Source organism: Chiloscyllium plagiosum, chromosome 7, assembly GCF_004010195.1.
Source record: "Chiloscyllium plagiosum isolate BGI_BamShark_2017 chromosome 7, ASM401019v2, whole genome shotgun sequence".
Classification (NCBI taxonomy): domain Eukaryota; kingdom Metazoa; phylum Chordata; class Chondrichthyes; order Orectolobiformes; family Hemiscylliidae; genus Chiloscyllium; species Chiloscyllium plagiosum.
Genome location: NC_057716.1, coordinates 104,379,797 through 104,399,466, shown reverse-complemented (window position 1 = coordinate 104,399,466; position 19,670 = coordinate 104,379,797). Strand labels below are relative to the sequence as shown.

At 45.6% G+C, this 19,670-nt stretch overlaps 1 protein-coding gene across 1 annotated transcript in view; it reads right to left on the bottom strand.

Moving 5' to 3' along the window:
- Positions 1–19,004, bottom strand: part of pnkd (PNKD metallo-beta-lactamase domain containing) — a 59,827-nt gene extending 40,823 nt beyond the window's left edge. Inside the window, exons 1-2 of the mRNA XM_043694305.1 lie at positions 18,412–19,004; positions 7,593–7,708 (exon numbers count right to left, since the gene is read on the bottom strand). Coding sequence (XP_043550240.1) covers positions 7,593–7,708; positions 18,412–18,578 — 283 coding nt within the window. The 5' untranslated portion in view covers positions 18,579–19,004. The remainder of the gene's footprint in view (positions 1–7,592; positions 7,709–18,411) is intronic.
- Positions 19,005–19,670: the final 666 nt, after the last annotated feature.

The window sequence follows — 19,670 nt, the reverse complement described above, 5'->3', positions numbered from 1 at the left end:
TCATTTTTTTTCAGAATTTCACAATAGTATAAAACCTGGCAGGCAAAATAACCCAGAAATAGTGATACACCATGGGCCTTGATCACATTCTAACAATGGTGCTGAAGACATCTGCTCCAAAATTAGCCACAGCCCAAACTATTCCAGTAAATACAACACTGACAATTATCTGATTGCACTGAAAATTGCCCATGTAGGCCCTGTCCACAAATAAAGGAGGACAAATTAACATGGCCAATTAGCACTCCAGTCTACTTCTGATTATCAGCAAAGTAATGGTTTGGATCATTGATAATGCACATATAAATACCATTTTCTTTGTATTTTTGATTGTGGACTGAACGCAGCTTCATAGCTCCTGAAAGTGGAGTCGCAGGTAGATAGGATAGTGAAGAAGGCGTTTGGTATGTTTTCCTTTATTGGCCAGAGTATTGAGTACAGGAGTTGGGAGGTCATGTTGCGGCTGTACAGGACATTGGTTAGGCCACCGTTGGAATATTGCATGCTATTCTGGTCTCCTTCCTATTGGAAAGATGTTGTGAAACTTGAAAGGGTTCAGAAAAGATTTACAAGGATGTTGCCAGGGTTGGAGGATTTGAGCTATAGGGAGGGGCTGAACAGGCTGGGGCTGTTTTCCCTGGAACTTCGGAGGCTGAGGGGTAAACTTATAGAGGTTTACAAAATTATGAGGGGCATGGACAGACTAAATAGACAAAGTCTTTTCCCTGGAGTTGAGGAGTCCAGAACTAGAAGGGTAGGCTAAGGGTGACAGGGGAAAGATATAAAAGAGATCTAAGGGGTAACTTTTTCACACAGAGGGTGGTACGTGTATAGAATGAGCTGCCAGAGGATGTGGTGGAGGCTGGTACAATTGCAACATTTAAGATGCATTTGGATGGGTATATGAATAGGAAGGGTTTGATTAGATTCCCTACAGTGTGGAAACAGGCCCTTTGGCCCAACAAGTCCACACCAACCCTCCGAAGAGCAACCCACCCAGACCCATTTCCCTTTAACTAATGCACCTAATACTATGGGCAATTTAGCATGGCCAATTCACCTGACCTGTACATCTTTCTGACTGTGGAGGTAACCGGAGCACCCGGAGGAAACCCACACAGATGCCGGGAGAATGTGCAAACTCCACACAGACAGTCACCCAAGGCTGGAATCAAACCTGGGACGCTGGCGCTGTGAGGCAGCACTGCTAACCACTGAGCCACCATGCTGCCCGTAGGAGGGATATGGGCCGGGTGCTGGCAGGTGGGACTAGATTGGGTTAGGATATTTGGTCGGCATGGACGGGTTGACCGAAGGGTCTGTTTCCGTGCTGTACATCTCTATGACTCTATAACTGATTTGATTTATTTATTTATTGTCATGCGTACCTGAGTACAGTGAAAAGCTTTGTTTACGAGCAGTGCAGACAGGTGATAGCAAACAAGGACATACAGATCGTTGAGTGAGAAAAGCTTATACAGAGACATACAGGTTATTACAAGATTAGATTAGATTAGATTACATTACAGTGTGGAAACAGGCCCTTCGGCCCAACAAGTCCACACCGCCCCGCCGAAGCGCAACCCCACCATACCCCTACATTTACCCCTTCACCTAACACTAGGGGCAATTTAGCATGGCCAATTCACCTGACCTGCACATCTTTGGACTGTGGGAGGAAACCGGAGCACCCGGAGGAAACCCACGCAGACACGGGGAGAACGTGCAAACTCCACACAGTCAATCGCCTGAGGCGGGAATTGAACCCAGGTCTCCGGTGCTGTGAGGCAGCAGTGCTAATCATTGTGCCACCGTGCCGCCGTGATGCACAAAGCGTGAGCCAGGCAAAATCAACATTTCAGGCTAGAGAGTCGTTTCATCAATCTAATGATGGCTGGGAAGAAGCTGTTCCTGAACCTGCTGGTGCACGTGTTCAGGCGTCTGAATCTTCTGCCTGATGGAAGAGGTTGCAGGAGATCATTACCAGCCTAAGCTGCCTGAAGAAGAGGCGTTGTTGTGCCTTCTTGACTGTCGCAACTACATAAGACCAGGACAGGTTGACAGTTATCATCACTCTGAGGAACTTGATGTTCTCCCCCCTCTCAATCTCAGTTCTGTTGATGTAGATGGGGTGGTGTACCCCTCCTTTCTTTCTGAAGTCAGTGATCAGTTCTTTTATGTTTTGCCAAAGAGAGAAGTTGTTCTCATCACACCACGTCATCAAGCCCTCGATCTCCCTTCTGTATTTTGATTCCTTGTTTGATATCCATCCAACTGCGGTGGTGTCATCAGCAAATTTGTAGATGCCGTTCATTTGGAACTTGGCAACACAGCTATGAGTGTACAGGGAGTACAGTTGGGGGCTGAGGACACATCCTTGGTGGGGAGCTCCAGTGTTGAGTGTTATTGTGGAGGAGGTGCTGTTGTCCATCTTCACTGACTGCAGTCTGTGGGTCAGGAAGCTGAGGATCCAGGTGCAGAGAGCGGAGCCAAGACCTAGGTCACAGAGTTTTTGAGATTAGTTTGGACGGGATATTGATGTTGAAGGCAGAGCTGTAGTTGATGAGCAGGAGTCTGACTTAGCTGTCTTTCTGGTCCAGATGTTCCAGGGATGAGTGCAGGGCTAGGGATATAGCATCGTTATATCGCTGTGGACCTGTTATATCAATAGGCAAATTGCAGAAGATCGAGGCAGGCTGGGAGACGGTAGCTGATGTCGGCCATGACCAGCCTCTCTAAGCACTTCATAATTATGAAGGTCACAGCTACTGGGTGGCAGAATTAAAGCACATTGCATGTGCTTTCCTAGGTTTGGGGATGATGGTGGTCTTTTTGAAGCAAGTCCAATCCGTCCATGCTGACCAGCTATCCCAACCCAATCTAATTCCATTTGCCAGCACTTGGCCCATATCCTTCCCAACCCTTCCTATTCATATACCCATCCAGGTGCCTTTTAAATGTTGCAATTGTACTAGTCTCCACCACTCCCTCTGGCAGCTCATTCCATACCCGTACCACCCTCTGCATGAAAAAGTTGCCCCTTAGGTCTCTTTTATATCCTTCCCCTCCCACCCTAAACCTATGCCCTCTAGTTCCCCTCCACAGGGAAAATACCTTGTTTATTTATCCTATCCAAGCCCCTCAAGATTTTATAAACCTCTTATGAGGTCACCCCTCAGCCTCCAACGCTCCAGGGAAAACAGCCCCAGCCTGTTCAGCCTCTCCCTGTAGTTCAAGTCCTCCAACTCTGGCAACATCCTTGTAAATCTTTTCTGAACCCTTTCAAGTTTCATAATATCCTGCACGCAATATTCCAACAGTGGCCTAACCAACACCCTGTAGAGTCAAGACATGATTTCACAACATCCTATACTCAGTGCTCTGACTCCACTTTCAAGGAGTTATGAACCTGCACTCCAAGGTCTCTTTATTCAGCAACACTCTGTTGGACTTTATCATGAAGTATATAACTCCTGCTAAGATTTGCTTTCCTAAAATGCAGCACCTCACATTTATCTAAATTAAACTCCATCTGCCATTCCTCAACCCACTGGCCCATCCGATCAGGATCCCGTTGTAATCTGATGTAACCTTCTTCACTGTCCACTACACCTCCAATTTTGGTGTCATCTGCAAACTTACTAACTATACTTCCTATGTTCATATCCAAATCATTTACATAAATGATGAAAGTAGTGGACCCAGCACTGATCCTCGCGGCACTCCACTGGTCACAGGCCTCCAGTCTGAAAATCACCCCTCCACCACCACCTTCTGTCTTCTACCTTCGAGCCAGTTCTGTATCCAAATGGATAGTTCTCCCTGTATTCCATGAGATCTAAGCTTGCTAACCAATCTCCCATGGGGAAACTTGTCGAATATCTTACTGAACTCATTAATGGCAAGGCCCGGGGTAGTGTTGCTGAACAAAGAGACCTTGGAGGGCAAGTTCACAGATCCTTGAAAGTGAAGCCTCAGGTAGATTGGATAATGAAGAAAGTGTTTAGTATGCTTGCCTTTCTTGGGTCAGTGCATTTAATATAGGTGTTGGGAGGTCATGTTGCAACTGTGCAGGACATTGGTTAGGCCATTTTTGGAATAGTTTGTGCAATTCTGGTCAGCCTCCTATAGAATGTTGTGAAACTTGAAAGGTTTCAGTAAAGATTTACAAGGACGTTGCCAGCGTTGAAGAGTTTGAGCTATAGGGAGAGGCTGAATTGACTATGAGCAGCACTGCTGCCTCACAGCGCTAGGGATCCGGGTTCAATTCCGACTTCAGGCGACTGTGTAGAGTTTGCACGTTCTCCCCGTGTCTGCGTGGGTTTCCTCTGGGTGCCACGGTTTCGTCCCACAATTCAAAGATGTGCAAATTAGGTGAATTGGCCATGCTAAATTGTCCATAGTGTTCAGAGATGAGTAGGTTAGGTGCAGAAGTCAGGGGTAAATATAGGATAATAGGGTAAGGGAATGGGTTACACTTCAGAGGGTCGGTATGGACTTGTTGGGCCGAAGGGCCTTTTTCCACACTACAGGGATTCTATGGCTGGGGCTGTTTTCCCTGGAGCATTGGAGGCTAAGGGGTGACCTTCCAAAGTTTTATAAAATCATGAGTGGCATAGATAGGATGAATAGACAAAGTTTTTTCCCGTGGACTGGGGGAGTCCAGAACTAGAGGGCAAAGGTTCAGGTGATAGGGGCAAGATACAGAAGGGAGCCAAGGGGTAACTTTTTCATGCATGTATGGAATGAACTGTCAGGAAGTGATAGAGGCTGGTACAATTACAACATTTACAAGGCATCCAGGTGGGTATATGAATAGGAAGGGTTTAGCGGGATATGGGCCAAGTGTTGGCAAATGGGACTAGATTAATTTAGGATATCTGGTCGGCATGGACCGAAGGGTCTGCGCTATACGTCTGTATGACTCTAACTGCATTCCCAGTCTTTCCCTCCATCCATAACACCAATGTTTTTTTCCGTATCTGTCTGTGCATTGGGAGGTTTTAACTAGAATTATATTCCAATAGCTCATACTTCTTTATCTGTCATCACATCTATTTATTTGTAATGAATAGTAATTCTTGTTAAGTACATAAACCAGCTACTGAGATGTCAACCTGGATCTAAAAGACAGCGAAATTGAGGAATTCTGCATTATTTGTAAAATCTTTCACTTTTGTGAGGATTCTAGGTAGAGTAGGGCTTGCTTTCCAATGCACTACTCCACTTGGCAACAATCCACTCATGGAAACTCAGTTTGAGTTAGATAGATTCTGGATTAGTGATGCTGGAAGAGCACAGCAGTTCAGGCTTGGATGCTGCCTGAACTGCTGTGCTCTTCCAGCACCACTAATCCAGAATCTGGTTTCCAGCATCTGCAGTCATTGTTTTTACCTCGTTGAGTTAGATAGAGCACTTATTTCCCAATCTCACTACAATCTAGACAAAAGGGACTGAACTCCAGGGGATGAAGAGAATGTGATCACTCTCCTTCTGCTTGGATGACTGCAATTCCAAAATAATTCAAGAAGCTCAACATCATCCAGGATAACACAGCTTGCTTGATTGGCATCCCATCCACGAACTTCAACATTTTAGCAGCTCACCGGGGCACCTTTGACAACATGTTCCAAATCTGTGACGTCTACCAAATAAATGACAAGGGCAGCAGATACATGGGACAACCATCCTCTCAGAGGAGCGTACAATCCAAATTTGAAACTATGTTGTTTTCTACAACGTTGCTGGGTCAAGAATGATCAAATTCCCTTCCTACAGCATTGATAGTGTACCTACACCAAACAACGGCACTGGTTAAAGGAGGCGGTTCACTACCACATTTGAGGGCAATTAAGGACAGACAATAAATGTCATCCCAACCAGCAATTCCCACATGCCGTGAAATTAAAAATGCCATGCTTCTGGTGATGCTGTTGAAGAGATAACTAATGGACATCACCCGAGAGGACGGTTTGTATGTGGCAATGGAATCCTACACAGCCACCTGTGAAAGCAGACAGAACCACCATTTATCACCTCATATGACAGGGAGTACCCGTGACAATGCAGCACTCCCTTAGTGCTACCTTTGAGTACCAGCCAAGACACTGTACCGAGTCTCTGGAGTGAGTCTGAAATCCAGTGTCAAACTCAGGGGCGATGGTGCAAATCACTGAGGCAGAGCTAATTAATTGGTGCATTCATTCATAAACCAGAGGTGTTGTCAACAATAGAACAAAGATTGTTCTCAGTGAGTGGAAACACCCAGTTGCAAACCTGCTCCTCTTGTACACATGGTAATTATAACAAAACGCGTCAGGGAGGAGATATTTCAAGACTGAATGTCTTCAACCTCATTGCGACAGAGCCTAAAGATTTTTGGAAACTATCCAAGACTATGCTCTTTAGACAGCATCTTTCAAAACCAAGACCACTACCAGCTAGAAGGTCAGGAGCAGCAGATATATCAGAAGATCACCTCCTTCAAGTTCTCCTCCAAGCCACTCACCTTCCTTACTTGTAAATGTATCACAATTCTTTCAGTGTCCGCTGGGTCAAAATCCTGGAATTCCCTCCATAACAGCATCGAGGGTCTGCTTACAGTACATGGACTGCAGCGGTTCAGGAAAGCAGCTCACCCCCACCTTCTCCAGAGCAACTAGGGACAGGCAATAAATACTGACCCAGTCAGTGATGCCCACAACTCAAGAATGAACTTAGTCATAGAAATGTACAGCAGGGAAACAGACCCTTCGGTCCAACCCGTCCATGCCAACCAGATATCCCAACCCAATCTAGTCCCACCTTCCAGCACCTGGCGCATATCCCTTCAAACCCTTCCTATTCATATAACCATCCAGATGTCTTTTAAATGTTGCAATTGTACCAACCTCCACCACTTCCTCTGGCAGCTCATTCCATACACGCACAACACTCGTGTGAAAAAGTTGCCTCTCAGGTCTCTTTATATCTTTCCCCTCTCACCCTAAACCTATGCCCTCTAGTTCTGGACTCCCCCACCCCAGGGAACATACTTTCTCTATTTATCCTATCTATGCCCCTCATGATTTTATAAATCTCTATAACATTTTTCAAAATTTAAGGTTCCCAAAATTTTTGAACTGAAAGGTTAAAACGATTAGTTTATAAAGCACCTTCAGAAGTGTCGTTTTCTATGTAATTGTGGCAATGACTTTGTACATAACAAGGTCCCAAAAAGGAGAATGTGATCAAGCTGATCTGTCTCAGCTACCTGGCCATGACAGTCACTTACTTTGCCTTTGAAGATGTTCCATCACTTTACACTCAGTAGAAAGACAGGGTCAGTGAGACAGCTCAGATGGCGCAGTGTTCTCTGACTGCTGCTTGGATGTATCAAAATGGATGAGGGGCTCAAAGTTTTGGAATGGTGCTTAAAAACTTTGTTTCTAAAGGATACTTGATAAGGGAAAGTGGTTTTAAGACAAAATTTGTTAACAGATCAGAGGCATACTTCCATTGCCCCAAACTCTACCAAGCGTGATTAGCATGATTTTAAAGAAGGCAGTTGAGGGGGTGGATGGGCATTTTACCTTCATCAACAGAAAACTTACCATTAATGATTTTAGGACAGACAACGGAATGGCCACTTGGATAATGATCGCGAGTCTTCTTCAACTGTTTCTTGTGAAAGATGTACCCTAGTCTTGTCCTTGTATATAGCGTGTACCTGAAAAGACAGCATTGGATATTAACAGGTGTGGAAAGAGGAAGAGAAACAGCGAGTTCTGTAACTGAGTCACATTAAAGCAGTGGTTAGCACTGCTGCCTCACCGCGCCAGAGACCCGGGTTCAATTCCCGCCTCAGGCGACTGACTGTGTGGAGTTTGCACATTCTCCCCATGTCTGCGTGGGTTTCCTCCGGGTGCTCCGGTTTCCTCCCACCATCTAAAGATGTGCTGGGTCAGGTGAATTGGCCACGCTAAATTGCCCGTAGTGTTAGGTAAGGGGTAAATGTAGGGGTATGAGTGGGTTTTGCTTTGGCGGGTCGGCGTGGACTTTTTGGGCCGAAGGGCCTGTTTCCACACTGTAATGTAATGTAATCTAATCTAATCTAATCTAATTACCTTAATGCTAATTAGTGCAATGATCCTAACACAGAGCAAGTCAGAACACAGAAGGAAACCAGACTGTTTTTTTCCCTCTATCAATCAATCAGCTTGGTTAGCTTTTCACACACATTTAGGACAAGTAGAATATGAACTTAGACATTCTGGCCCCAGAACTAGGAACAATACCACTGACTACAAGACCCCACATTTTGTGGTACTACCTATTTTGGTACACCATGAGTTTTATTTTTTGCTGACTGGTTACTATGAAGGTCAGTCACTTAGCATAATCACAAGAAGCTGCCAGTGTACATTTAACAGAATATGAAAGTTTATTTGACACTAAGGGGGCAAAATAGTTTACACCATACAAGAACTAGTTGACAATCTTACTATATATACCAGAAATAAAGATTCAACCCTTTCACCCTCAACAAGCTAAGAGATCTTCAAACCTCCATGAAGGGTAACCCTCTTTCCACCTGAGGGGGCTTTCTCTAGATCACATTGCTGTACTCCCTTCTTTCCAGCAATCTTCTGCCTTCATTCAAGGTCAACTTCCTCAGTTAATGTTTCTTCATGAGACCTTTCAACAAACTGCTAACACAGCTCATGTTTCTTAACATGCATTTCTTAAACTCTTCTTGCACAGCTTTCTGTTACTGACATTAAACCACTTGGGACTTCTTTCCTCCTGCCCTGTCAGTTCTTGGGACTGATAAACAGCATTGCTGCTCTTCTAAATTTCTCGTCAAACAACCTGCTACAGTTTCTGAAAGAAACCTGAACATCCAAACATTCTGGATGGTTCTTTCTTTCCAAAAGGAAACTTGTTTCGGTCTCTGTTTCCCTGTACCAAAGGACGCCTTGTTGCTTGGCAACACTGCAATTTCCTTTTCTCTTTTCTATCCCAGTTTTCTAAAGCACTGAATAATTCACATCAAGGCTTTCTTTTACCTGTCAAGAAATAGCCTCATTCAATGCACGGAAACACGTTTCCAAAGACCATTCTCACAACTCTGAAAAATAAGATTATGTCCTTCACTTCATGACCAACACAATATTGAAATACAGATCAAACTTGCAGCTATACAGCACTCTGACCACTTTACCAATTTTGAAATAATATCCTACTTTTTTATGCAGCAAGTGGTCATGAGTGTGGAGATGGGTTCAACTGAGCACTTTTCTCAAGGGACATGTTCATCGTTGGCTGAGGAAGCATTTAGTGCAGGAGAAAGTGAGGACTGCAGATGCTGGAGATCAGAGCTTAAAAATGTGTTGCTGGAAAAGTGCAGCAGGTCAGGCAGCATCCAAGGAGAAGGAGAATCGACGTTTCGGGCATAAGCCCTTCTTCAGGAAGCATTTAGTGTGCATCCTTAGTTCTTTCAGAGAAGGCAATGGTGAGCTGCCTTCTTGAACCGCAGCAGTCCACGTGCTATTAGGAGGGAATTCCAGGATTTTGGACCAGGGATACTAAGAAACAGCGATATATACTGAGTGGCTTGGAGTGGAACTTGCAGATGGTGATGTTTCCACGCACCTGCTGCCCTTGTCCTTCTAGATGACAGTAGCCATGGATTTGGAAGATGCTAAAGAGCCTTGGTGAATTTCTGCAGTGAACTTGTATTTGGTACAGGCTGCTGATACTGAACATCCATGGTAGAGGGGTTACATGCTTTTGGATGTTGATGTCAATCAAGCAGGCTGCTTTATCTTGGATGGTGTCAGGTTTTAGGTGCTTTTGGAGCTGCATTCATCCAGGCAAATGGGGAGTATTCTGTCACACTCCTGACATGCATCTTATAGATAGTGAACAGGCTTTGGAGAGATAGGAGTCAAATTACTTGTTGCAGACTCCCTAGCCTCTGACCTACTCTTGCAGGTTTGTGTGTGGCTGGTAAAGATTAGTTTCTAATACATGGTAAACCCAGGATGCTGATAGTGTAACGACTCTGACAAGAGGAGTAATCAAGACCCACTACTCCACAAACCATGCCAAAGGTGGAAACATCTAATGTAAAATCACCAGAATGGGAAATATCGGAAATGATTGATTTTCACCAACTTTCTTCAATAAACATAAAAATAGCTTCCAAAAATAGAAATTTGTATATGTTATCATATTAGAATTCTTTGACGAGGTAACAAACAGGATGAAGGGGAACCAAAAAATGTAATATATTTGAACTGCCAAAAGGTGTTTGATAGGGCACTGCCCACTGGGCTCTTGTCTTATGAAGTAGCCTATGGTGCTATGGAGGTATATTGGCATGGATGGAGGAATGGCTAACTAACCGAAGGCAGAGAATTGGGAGAAAGGGAGGGGTGCATTTTCAGGATGGCACCTTGTAACTTGTGGTGTGCCACAGAGATCAGTGTTGAGGCCACAATTATTTACAATATACATTAATGACTTTAATTAAGAAAATGAATATACTATGGCCAAGTTTATGAATCTCACTAAAATAGGTGGGAAGGTAAATGGTGTGGACGACACAAAGATTCAGGATGCAGACCAGTTAAATGAGCAGATAAAAACTCATCAGATGGAATATAGTGTGGGGAAATGTGAAGTTGTGTACTTTGGCAGGAACAATAGAAGAGTTGAATATTATTTAAATGGAAAACTGCAGGAAACAGGATTTGGAAGTCATTGTGCAATAATCACAAAAATCTAGCATGCACATTTTTTATTTTCAAAGGAAATGGACTATAAAATTGGGAAATCATGCTAAAAAAAAGAAGGTACTAATCAGACCAGAGCTGGAATACTCTGAACAGTTTTGGGTTCCTCATCGAAGAAAAGATAAGCTGTAATTAAAGGTAGCCATAGAGATGTACAGCATGGAAACAGACCCTTCAGTGCAACTTGTCCATGCCAACCAGATATCTCAACCCAATCTAGTCCCAACTGCCAGCACCTGGCCCATATCCTTCTAAACCCTTCCTATTCATATACCCATCCAGATGCCTTTTAAATGTTGTAATTGTATCAGCCTCCACCACACCCTCTGGCAGCTCATTCCATACACGTACCACCCAGTGATGTTGCCCCTTAGGTCTCTTTTATATCTTTCCCCTCTCACCCTAAATCTATGCCCTCTAGTTCCAGACTCCCCAACCCCAGGGCCAACCCCAGGGAAAAGATTGTCTATTTACCCTATCCATACCCCTCATGATTTTATAAATCTCTATGAGGTCACCCCTCAGCTTCCGATGATCCAAGGAAAACAGCCCCAGCCTGTTCAGCCTCTCCCTATAGCTCAAATCCTCCTACCCTGGCAACATCCTTGTAAATCTTTTCTGTACGCTTTCAAGTTTCACAACATCTTTCCGATAGGAAGGAGACCAGAATTGCACGCAATATTCCAACAGTGGCATAACCAATGTCCTGTACAGCCGCAACATGACTTAGTCCAGAGAAGGTTCACTAGGCTAATACTGAGTATGCAGAAAGTGTTTTATGAGGTTAGGCTTGTACCTATTAAGTATATTTCAACAAGATCCTCAACATGATTCTGAGGGAGCTTCACAGGGTAGATGTGGAGATTAATCCCCCTTGTGGGAGAGTCTAGGTACAAATGGCATAACCTCAGAAATAAGGGGTTAGGACAAAGAGGAGGATTTCCTTCTCTCCATGGGCAGCGTACCTGTGGATTTCTTTGCCCAAACGGCTGCAGAGACAAAAAAAAACTGAGGATGCTGGAATCCGAAGAAGACAGGCAGGAGGCTAGAAAAACGCAGCAAGCCGGGAACCTTAAAAAGGTGGAGAACATTTCAGGTTAACCCTTCTTCAGGACTGTCCAGAAGAAGTTACACCCAAAACGTCAACTTCTCCAACTCCTCACGCTGCCTGGCTTGCTGTGTTCTTCCAGCCTCATGCCAGTCTACAGAAGGCAGTAGAGGCTGGCTGTTCAGCATATTCAAGGCTGAGGCAGACAGATTTTTAATTGGTCAGGGAAACAAGGGTACGGAGTGTGAACGGGTTGAATGCCTACCTTTGCTCCCGTGTTTTATGGTCACTTCTTTACTAAGAACAAACTATCGCTTTCCTGCTGCTCGGTATGTAGGCTGTCCTGTGTTGTGGCTTCATTAAGTTGACACCTTGTTTTTAAGCTTTGCTAGGTGCTGCTCTTGGCATGCCTTCACTTCTGGGAGAAAGTGAGGGCTGCAGATGCTGGAGATCTGCGCTGAAAAATGTGTAGCTGGAAATGCGCAGCAGGTCAGGCAGCATCCAAGGAGCAGGAGAATCAACGTTTCGGGCATAAGCCCTTCTTCAGGATAGTAGTAAGAGGATAGATCAGAGTCAGCATGGATTTATGAAGGGGAAATCATGCTTGACTAATCTTCTGGAATTTTCTTGAGGATGTAACTCTGTAGATGGACGAGGGAGATCCAGTAGATGTAGTGTACCTGGACTTTCAGAAAGCTTTTGATAAAGTCCCACATAGGAGGTTAGTGAGCAAAATTAGGGCACGTGGTATTGGGGGCAAAGTACTAACTTGGATTCAAAGTTGGTTGGCTAACAGGAACCAAAGAGTAGTGATAAACGGCTCCATTTCGGAATGGCAGGCGGTGACCAGTGGGGTACCGCAGGGATCAGTGCTGGGACCGCAGCTTTTTACAATATATGTTAATGATATAGAAGATGGTATTAGTAATAATATTAGCAAATTTGCTGATGATACTAAGCTGGGTGGCAGAGTGAAATGTGAGGAGGATATTAGGAGATTACAGGGTGACCTGGACAAGTTAGGTGAGTGGTCAGATGCATGGCAGATGCAGCTTAATGTGGATAACTGTATGGTTATCCACTTTGGTGGCAAGAACAGAAAGACAGATTACGACCTAAATGGAATCAATTTAGGTAAAGGGGCAGTACAAAGAGATCTGGGTGTTCTTGTACACCAGTCAATGAAGGTAAGCATGCAGGTACAGCAGGTAGTGAAGAAAGCTAATAGCATGCTGGCCTTCATAACAAGAGGGATTGAGTATAGAAGCAAAGAGGTTCTTCTGCAGCTGTACAGGGCCCTGGTGAGACCACACCTGGAGTACTGTGTGCAGTTCTAGTCTCCACATTTGAGGAAAGACATTCTGGCTATTGAGGGAGTGCAGCGTAGGTTCACGAGGTCAATTCCTGGAATGGCGGGACTACCTTACGCTGATAGACTGGAGCGACTGGGCGTGTATACCTTGGAGTTCAGAAGACTGAGAGGGGATCTGATGGAGACATATAAGATTAATAAAGGATTGGGCACTCTGGAGGCAGGAAACATGTTTCCGCTGATGGGTGAGTCCCGAACCAGAGGACACAGCTTAAAAATACGGGGTAGACCATTTAGGACAGAGATGAGGAGAAACTTCTATACCCAGAGAGTGGTGGGTGTGTGGAATGCTCTGCCCCAGAGGGCAGTAGAGGCCCAGTCTCTGGATTCATTTAAGAAAGAGTTGGATAGAGCTCTCAAGGACAGTGGAATCAAGGGTTATGGAGATAAGGCAGGAACAGGATACTGATTAAGGATGATCAGCCATGATCATATTGAATGGTGGCTCGAAGGGCAGAATGGCCTACTCCTGCGCCTATTGTGTATTGCCTTCACTTTTGATTTCCTGAAGCCATGGTAGATTGGGTAATGCCAAGTCAGGATGTTACAGATTGCATTTGAATACAATTATGCATCTGATGGCCGAGAGCACTTCATCGATCGCTGGTTTTGAAGTGTTAAAGCTAGAGTCACACAGCACAGAAATAACCCTTCAGTGCAACCTGTCCATACCAACCAGGTTTCCCAAACTAAACTAGTGCCATTTGCCTCTGTTCGGTCCATTTTCCTCTAAACCTATCCTATCCATGTATCTGTCCAAATATCTTTTACATGTTGTCACTTCATCGGCCTTTAGCACAACCTCTGGCAGCTCAATCCATATATGCATCATCCTGTGTGTGAAAAAAACGCCCCTTAGATCCCTTTTAAATCCTTCTCCTCTCACCTTACACATGTGCTCTCTAGCTTTGGATTCCCCCACCCTGGGGAAACGATTCTTGGCTATTCACCTTACCTATGTGCCTCACGATTTTATAAACCTCTCTAAGATCCCCCCCTCAACCTCCTACGCTTCAGGTAAACAAAAAAAAATCCCAGTCTATCCAGTCTCTCCTTATAACTCCAAATCTCCAGCAACATCCTTATGAATCTTTTCTGCACCCTTTCCAGTTTAATAACATCATTCCTATAGCAGGGTGACCAGATCGGTTTAGCATTTAGCACAGCGATAGTGCCACAAAACATGGAGGATATCCTTGGTGTCATTAAATAGCAAGGGCAATGGTTGGAATTCTCTCCTGTAGGAGATGGGTCATTGCCTGGCACCTGTGTGGCCCAAGTTTTATTTGTCATTTATCAGCCCAAGCCAATAAATAATTAAATAAAAGCTGCTCTCATTAACAATGATCGTGGAAGTACAGTGTTGCTGTAAAAACCCATCTGCTTAAGTTACGCCCTTTAGGAAACTAAATTTCAATCCTATTCTGACATAGACATCTGCTTTATTCCAACCCCACAGCACTGTGATTGATTGCTTTCTCAAACAAACAGGAGAAAGTGAGGACTGCAGATGCTGGAGATCAGAGCTGAAAAATGTGTTGCTGGAAAAGCGCAGCAGGTCAGGCAGCACCCAAGGAGCAGGAGAATCTACGTTTCACGGATCAGCCTTTCTCCTGCTCCTTTGATCTGCCTGACCTGCTGCACTTTTCCAGCAACACATTTTTCAGCTCTGATCTCCAGCATCTGCAGTCCTCACTTTCTCCTAGTTAATTTTAACTTAGTGCGAGTCCTCTTGCAAGGATGCCTTCCTTGAAGAAGCTCTCCTCCCCCCTCTACAAGGATATCCTCCCTCCACCTATCGCATTCCCAACGCCCCTTCCCCAAGTCCCTCCTCCCTACCTTTTATCTTAGCCTGCTTGGCACACCCTCCTCATTCCTGAAGAAGGGCCTATGCCCGAAACGTCGATTCTCCTGCTCCTTTGATGCTGCCTCACCTGCTGCGCTTCTCAAACAAACACAGTCTACCAATCAATTCAGTGGTCTTTCATAAGATGACACACCACCACTTCGTGATGAAGGGTTTTTGCCCAAAACGTCGATTTTCCTGCTCCTCAGATGCTGCCTGACCTGCTGTGCTTTTCCAGCACCACTCTCACCACTTTCTCAATGACAACTGGGGATGGACAATCACTGTCCTGCCAGTAATGTAAACATTCTGTGGCAAAGTAAATAAAAGAATTAAGTGTTCTAGATCAGGGTCAGCATTCGGAACCCACAGGTCCTCACTCCACTGCATTATTGCTCAACTCCAACCTCAGAAACGCATGCCTCAATGAGATGAGATGATGACTCTGCACTTGAAATATGCATCAGTCTGACCAGCACTATTTCCAGAGTTTATTTGTTCCCAACATGGTGTTTTTAAAAATTCTTTGTCATGATTGGAGGCAATTGGTGTTAACAACATCTCATTGAGCAATGTATGACTCTATAACTTAAGGGATTGTTAGAACAGCCTGTGCTTCTTAGCCCCATTTGTACAGAATTCAGTTTGTGCTGGGATAACTTTCTGCAATCAGAGTTACTCAGTCGCCAGGCAGGAAGTGGCAAATGTTAGGACCTCTTCCAAAACTCAGCAATGTCTCTTCCGCACAGGAATGTAAACCTATCGGAATTATGTCATCAAGTCCTACAGTGGGACTTGAGCCCAAAACATGATCTGTGTGCTGTGTATGATCTCATGATAGAACAAACTTTGCATGAGACAGATGATCATTCTCTCATCTCAAATCTCTCTTCCATCACCACTGTCTCCACTTTACTACCAGGGATTACTTGCAGAAATGCTCTTCTGAACATTCCATTATTCCCAAGCTCCAAATACAACAGGTCCTTCCTCTTCCTTGTTTATACCTCATCCTCCCTCCCTCTACTAACGTACATCTGGTTCCATGAAAACCTACTAAATTTCTTTCTCTGAGCGTGGGGCACACACCGAACATGCAGCAATGCAAACAGAAAGTACATTACAAAGCAAGCAATTGGAATGCTGAAAAATGTGTTGCTGGAAAAGCGCAGGTCAGGCAGCATCAAAGGAGCAGGAGAATCGACGTTTCGGGCATAAGCCCTTCTTCAGGAGTGAGGAGGGTGTGCCAAGCAGGTTAAGATAAAAGGTAGGGAGGAGGGACTTGGGGGAGGGACGTTGGGAATGCGATAGGTGGAAGGAGGTTAAAGTGAGGGTGATAAGCCGGAGAGGGGGTGGGAGCACAGAGGTCGGGAAGAAGATTGCAGGTCAAGAAGGTGCTGCTGAGTCTGAGGGTTGGGACTGAGATGGGAGAGGGAAATGAGGAAGCTGGAGAAATTGGAATGCTGGTCTTTACTTCAAGAGAACAGAGTAGAAGAAAGGGAGGCCTTGCTAAAACAATTCAAAGTACATCAGACCACACCTAGAATACAGTTTTGCTCCACTTATAGAAAACACTGGAGGCAGTCTGGAAAAGAATAACTGGTTTTTCCCAAGTATGGAAGGAGTTTCTTAAGAGTCATATATAAGGAAAGGTCAAGTGGGATATGAGATATGGGCTAAACAAAGGCAAATAGGACTACCTCGGTTTGGGAAACTTGGTCTGCATGGACGAGTTGGACCGAAGGGTCTGTTTCTGTGCAGAAAAGTTTGAGTTGTTTGGGCCTGTAATCATTGAAATTGAGGAGAATGCGAAGAGACCTTATGGAAATATTTCAGCTTCTTCGAAGGATCGACAGTGCAGATTCAGAGTGTGTTGGATCAGAGGGTATACCTTGCAGAAAATAGTTGCTCATTTAAAACACAGATTAAGATTTTCTTTCTCTTGGGATGGTAATGAATGCAGGAAATCTTTACCACAGAGTATCATTAAGCAGAATCAAAAGCTGACAGATTTCTAACCAGCAAAAGTAAAGAAGGTTTTGCAGAAAAGGCAGGGAAGTGAGCAGACTGGATAGATTACTACTGATCTTACATCCTATGTTCTATGGCTTTCCAATCTCATTGAATGAACAGACTAAATGGTCCAATTAGATTAGATTACTTACAGCGTGGAAACAGGCCCTGGCCCAACAAGTCCCCACCGACCCGCTGAAGCGCAACCCACCCAGACCCATTCTCCAACGTTTACCCCTGCACCTAACACTACAGGCAATTTAGCATGGCCAATTCACCTGACCTGCACATTTTCTGGGCTGTGGGAGGAAACCGGAGCACCCGGAGGAAACCCACGCAGACACGGGGAGAACGTGCAAACTCCACACAGACAGTCGCCTGAGGCATGAATTGTACCCGGGTCCCTGGCGCTGTGAGGCAGCAGTGCTAACCAATTCTGCTGCTATTCTGCATATAGGTAGTTCTATTTTCCGGATTAGTGGTGCTGAGAGAGCACAGCAGTTCAGGCAGCATCCAAGAAGCAGTAAAATCGACGTTTTGGGCAAAAGCCCTTTTGCCCGAAACGTCGATTTTACTGCTCCTCGGATGCTGCCTGAACTGCTGTGCTCTTCCAGCACCACTAATCCAGAACCTCATTTCCAGCATCTGCAGTATTGTTTTTACCTAGTTCTATTTTCCGTTGTTTAGCCCATATCCCTCTTGAACCTTCCTTATGTTCTTGCAATCTCACTGAATCGAAGAAAACTAATTCTCTTATGTCATTTTTCTTCACTGATTTCACCAAATGGTAGAGCAGAATTGATGAGCCGACTGGCCAAATTTTGCTCTTACATCTTGCGTTCTTACAAGTTCATTGGAATGGCGGAGTGGACTCGATGGGCCGAATGGCCTTACTTCCACTCCAATGTCTTATGGCATAGCAGAATAAGTGACAATAAGGCTAATTCATTCCGAGCCCATGGACCGCTCTGCAATGTTGTTGTCAATTTGGCTTAGTTCACCAGTTTTGGATGGGGCCACATTAGATTTGCATTGCACCGAGCTCCGCACGCACGATGGGTGGGGGAAGGAAGTATTTGCATGGGCTGCCAGATACCCCGGCGGCATTAGCAGCAGCAGCAGATCAATAAAAGATTACATCCCGCGGCTTTGCAAAGGGGCATTGACTGACAGGTGCCGTTTGATTGACAGCTTTCGGTTTGATTGACACGCTGCCGCGCCACGGGCCCGCGCCTGCGCACAACTCCCGCCGACCGTTGCCGTCCAGAGGTAAGGGGGCCGCCCGCCATCATCAGTGAAGGCTCCCCTTCACCCACCCCCCCGCCGCCATACCACGACCGGACAAGCCACTTACGCGATCCTAAACAGCGGCTTCTCGGTGCGAGCCATCAGCCGCCTCGGAAAGCCCAGCCAGCAGCGAAAACCAGCGGCCGGCCACCCCAACGAAACCAACACTAACAGCAACAGAGGAACCCCGAGCGCCAGCCCCACCAGGCCGTAAGTTAGCGCCTGGCTCAGCATGACTGCGCACGCGCGCCCCGGAACCCCGCCCCTTCACCCGCCTTGTATGGCGTGGAGGGGGCGGCGCCTCGCCTGATTGGCAGCACCACCCAACAAACCGCCAGCGAATACCCGCCCACCGTCGCCAAATAAGGAGCAGGTGGGGGCGGCGACGGTATCTCGACCACGCCCCCTTGTGGGAGCGGGGCCAGGAATTGACTGACAGCCTGTGCTGTGTGACCCCGCCCCCAGCCGGCGGCCTCCTGATGATTGACAGCTCGACTGAGAGATGCGCTAAAATCCTTACCAGCAGAATCGCGGAGCAGAAACTGATAGCCCAGTTCCACACCCATGAAGATGGTCTCACCAGTCATCCTGGGTTCATGTTGCACTGCATATGACCCACCACAATGTTCTGTATCTGTAAAACTTTCCTTACTGGCCTGTGCTAACACCATCACCTTGATCTCTCTCCCTTAATCTCTCTACAATCTCTCTACCTTAATTAGTTTGTACAGTTTTAGATTGCTTGTGTTTGGTTAGACCCTCAGGCATGCAACTCTTAAACCTATCATGTTATTCAGGTCAGTTAGTCTGTGTCCAACTGCAGATGCTGGAATCCAAGGTAGACAAGCAGGAGGCTGGAGGAGCACAGCAAGGCAGGCAGCATCAGGAGGGAGAGGGACACAGCAAGGCAGGCAGCATCAGGAGGTGGAGAAGTCAATGTTTCAGGTGTAACCCTTCTCTAGGACAGTGGCTGGGGGTAGTGGGAGCTGCAGATAAAGGGGAGGGGAGAGTTATGGATGGGGAAAGGGTCGGAGTGGTGAGTTCACACCACACCACACCAAGTGCAGCCACACTTTTCTGGTCGCCCCATTACAAAAAGGATGTGGAAGCATTGGAAAAGGTGCAGAGGAGATTTACCAGGATGTTGCCTGGTCTGAAGGGAAGGTCTTATAAGGAAAGGCTGAGAGACTTGGGTCTGTTCTCATTGGAAAGAAGAAGGCTAAGTGGGGATTTGATAGAGACATACAAGATGCTCAGAGGATTAGATAGGGTAGACAGTGAAAGTCTTTTTCTGGAATGGTGGTGCTGGAAGAGCACAGCAGTTCA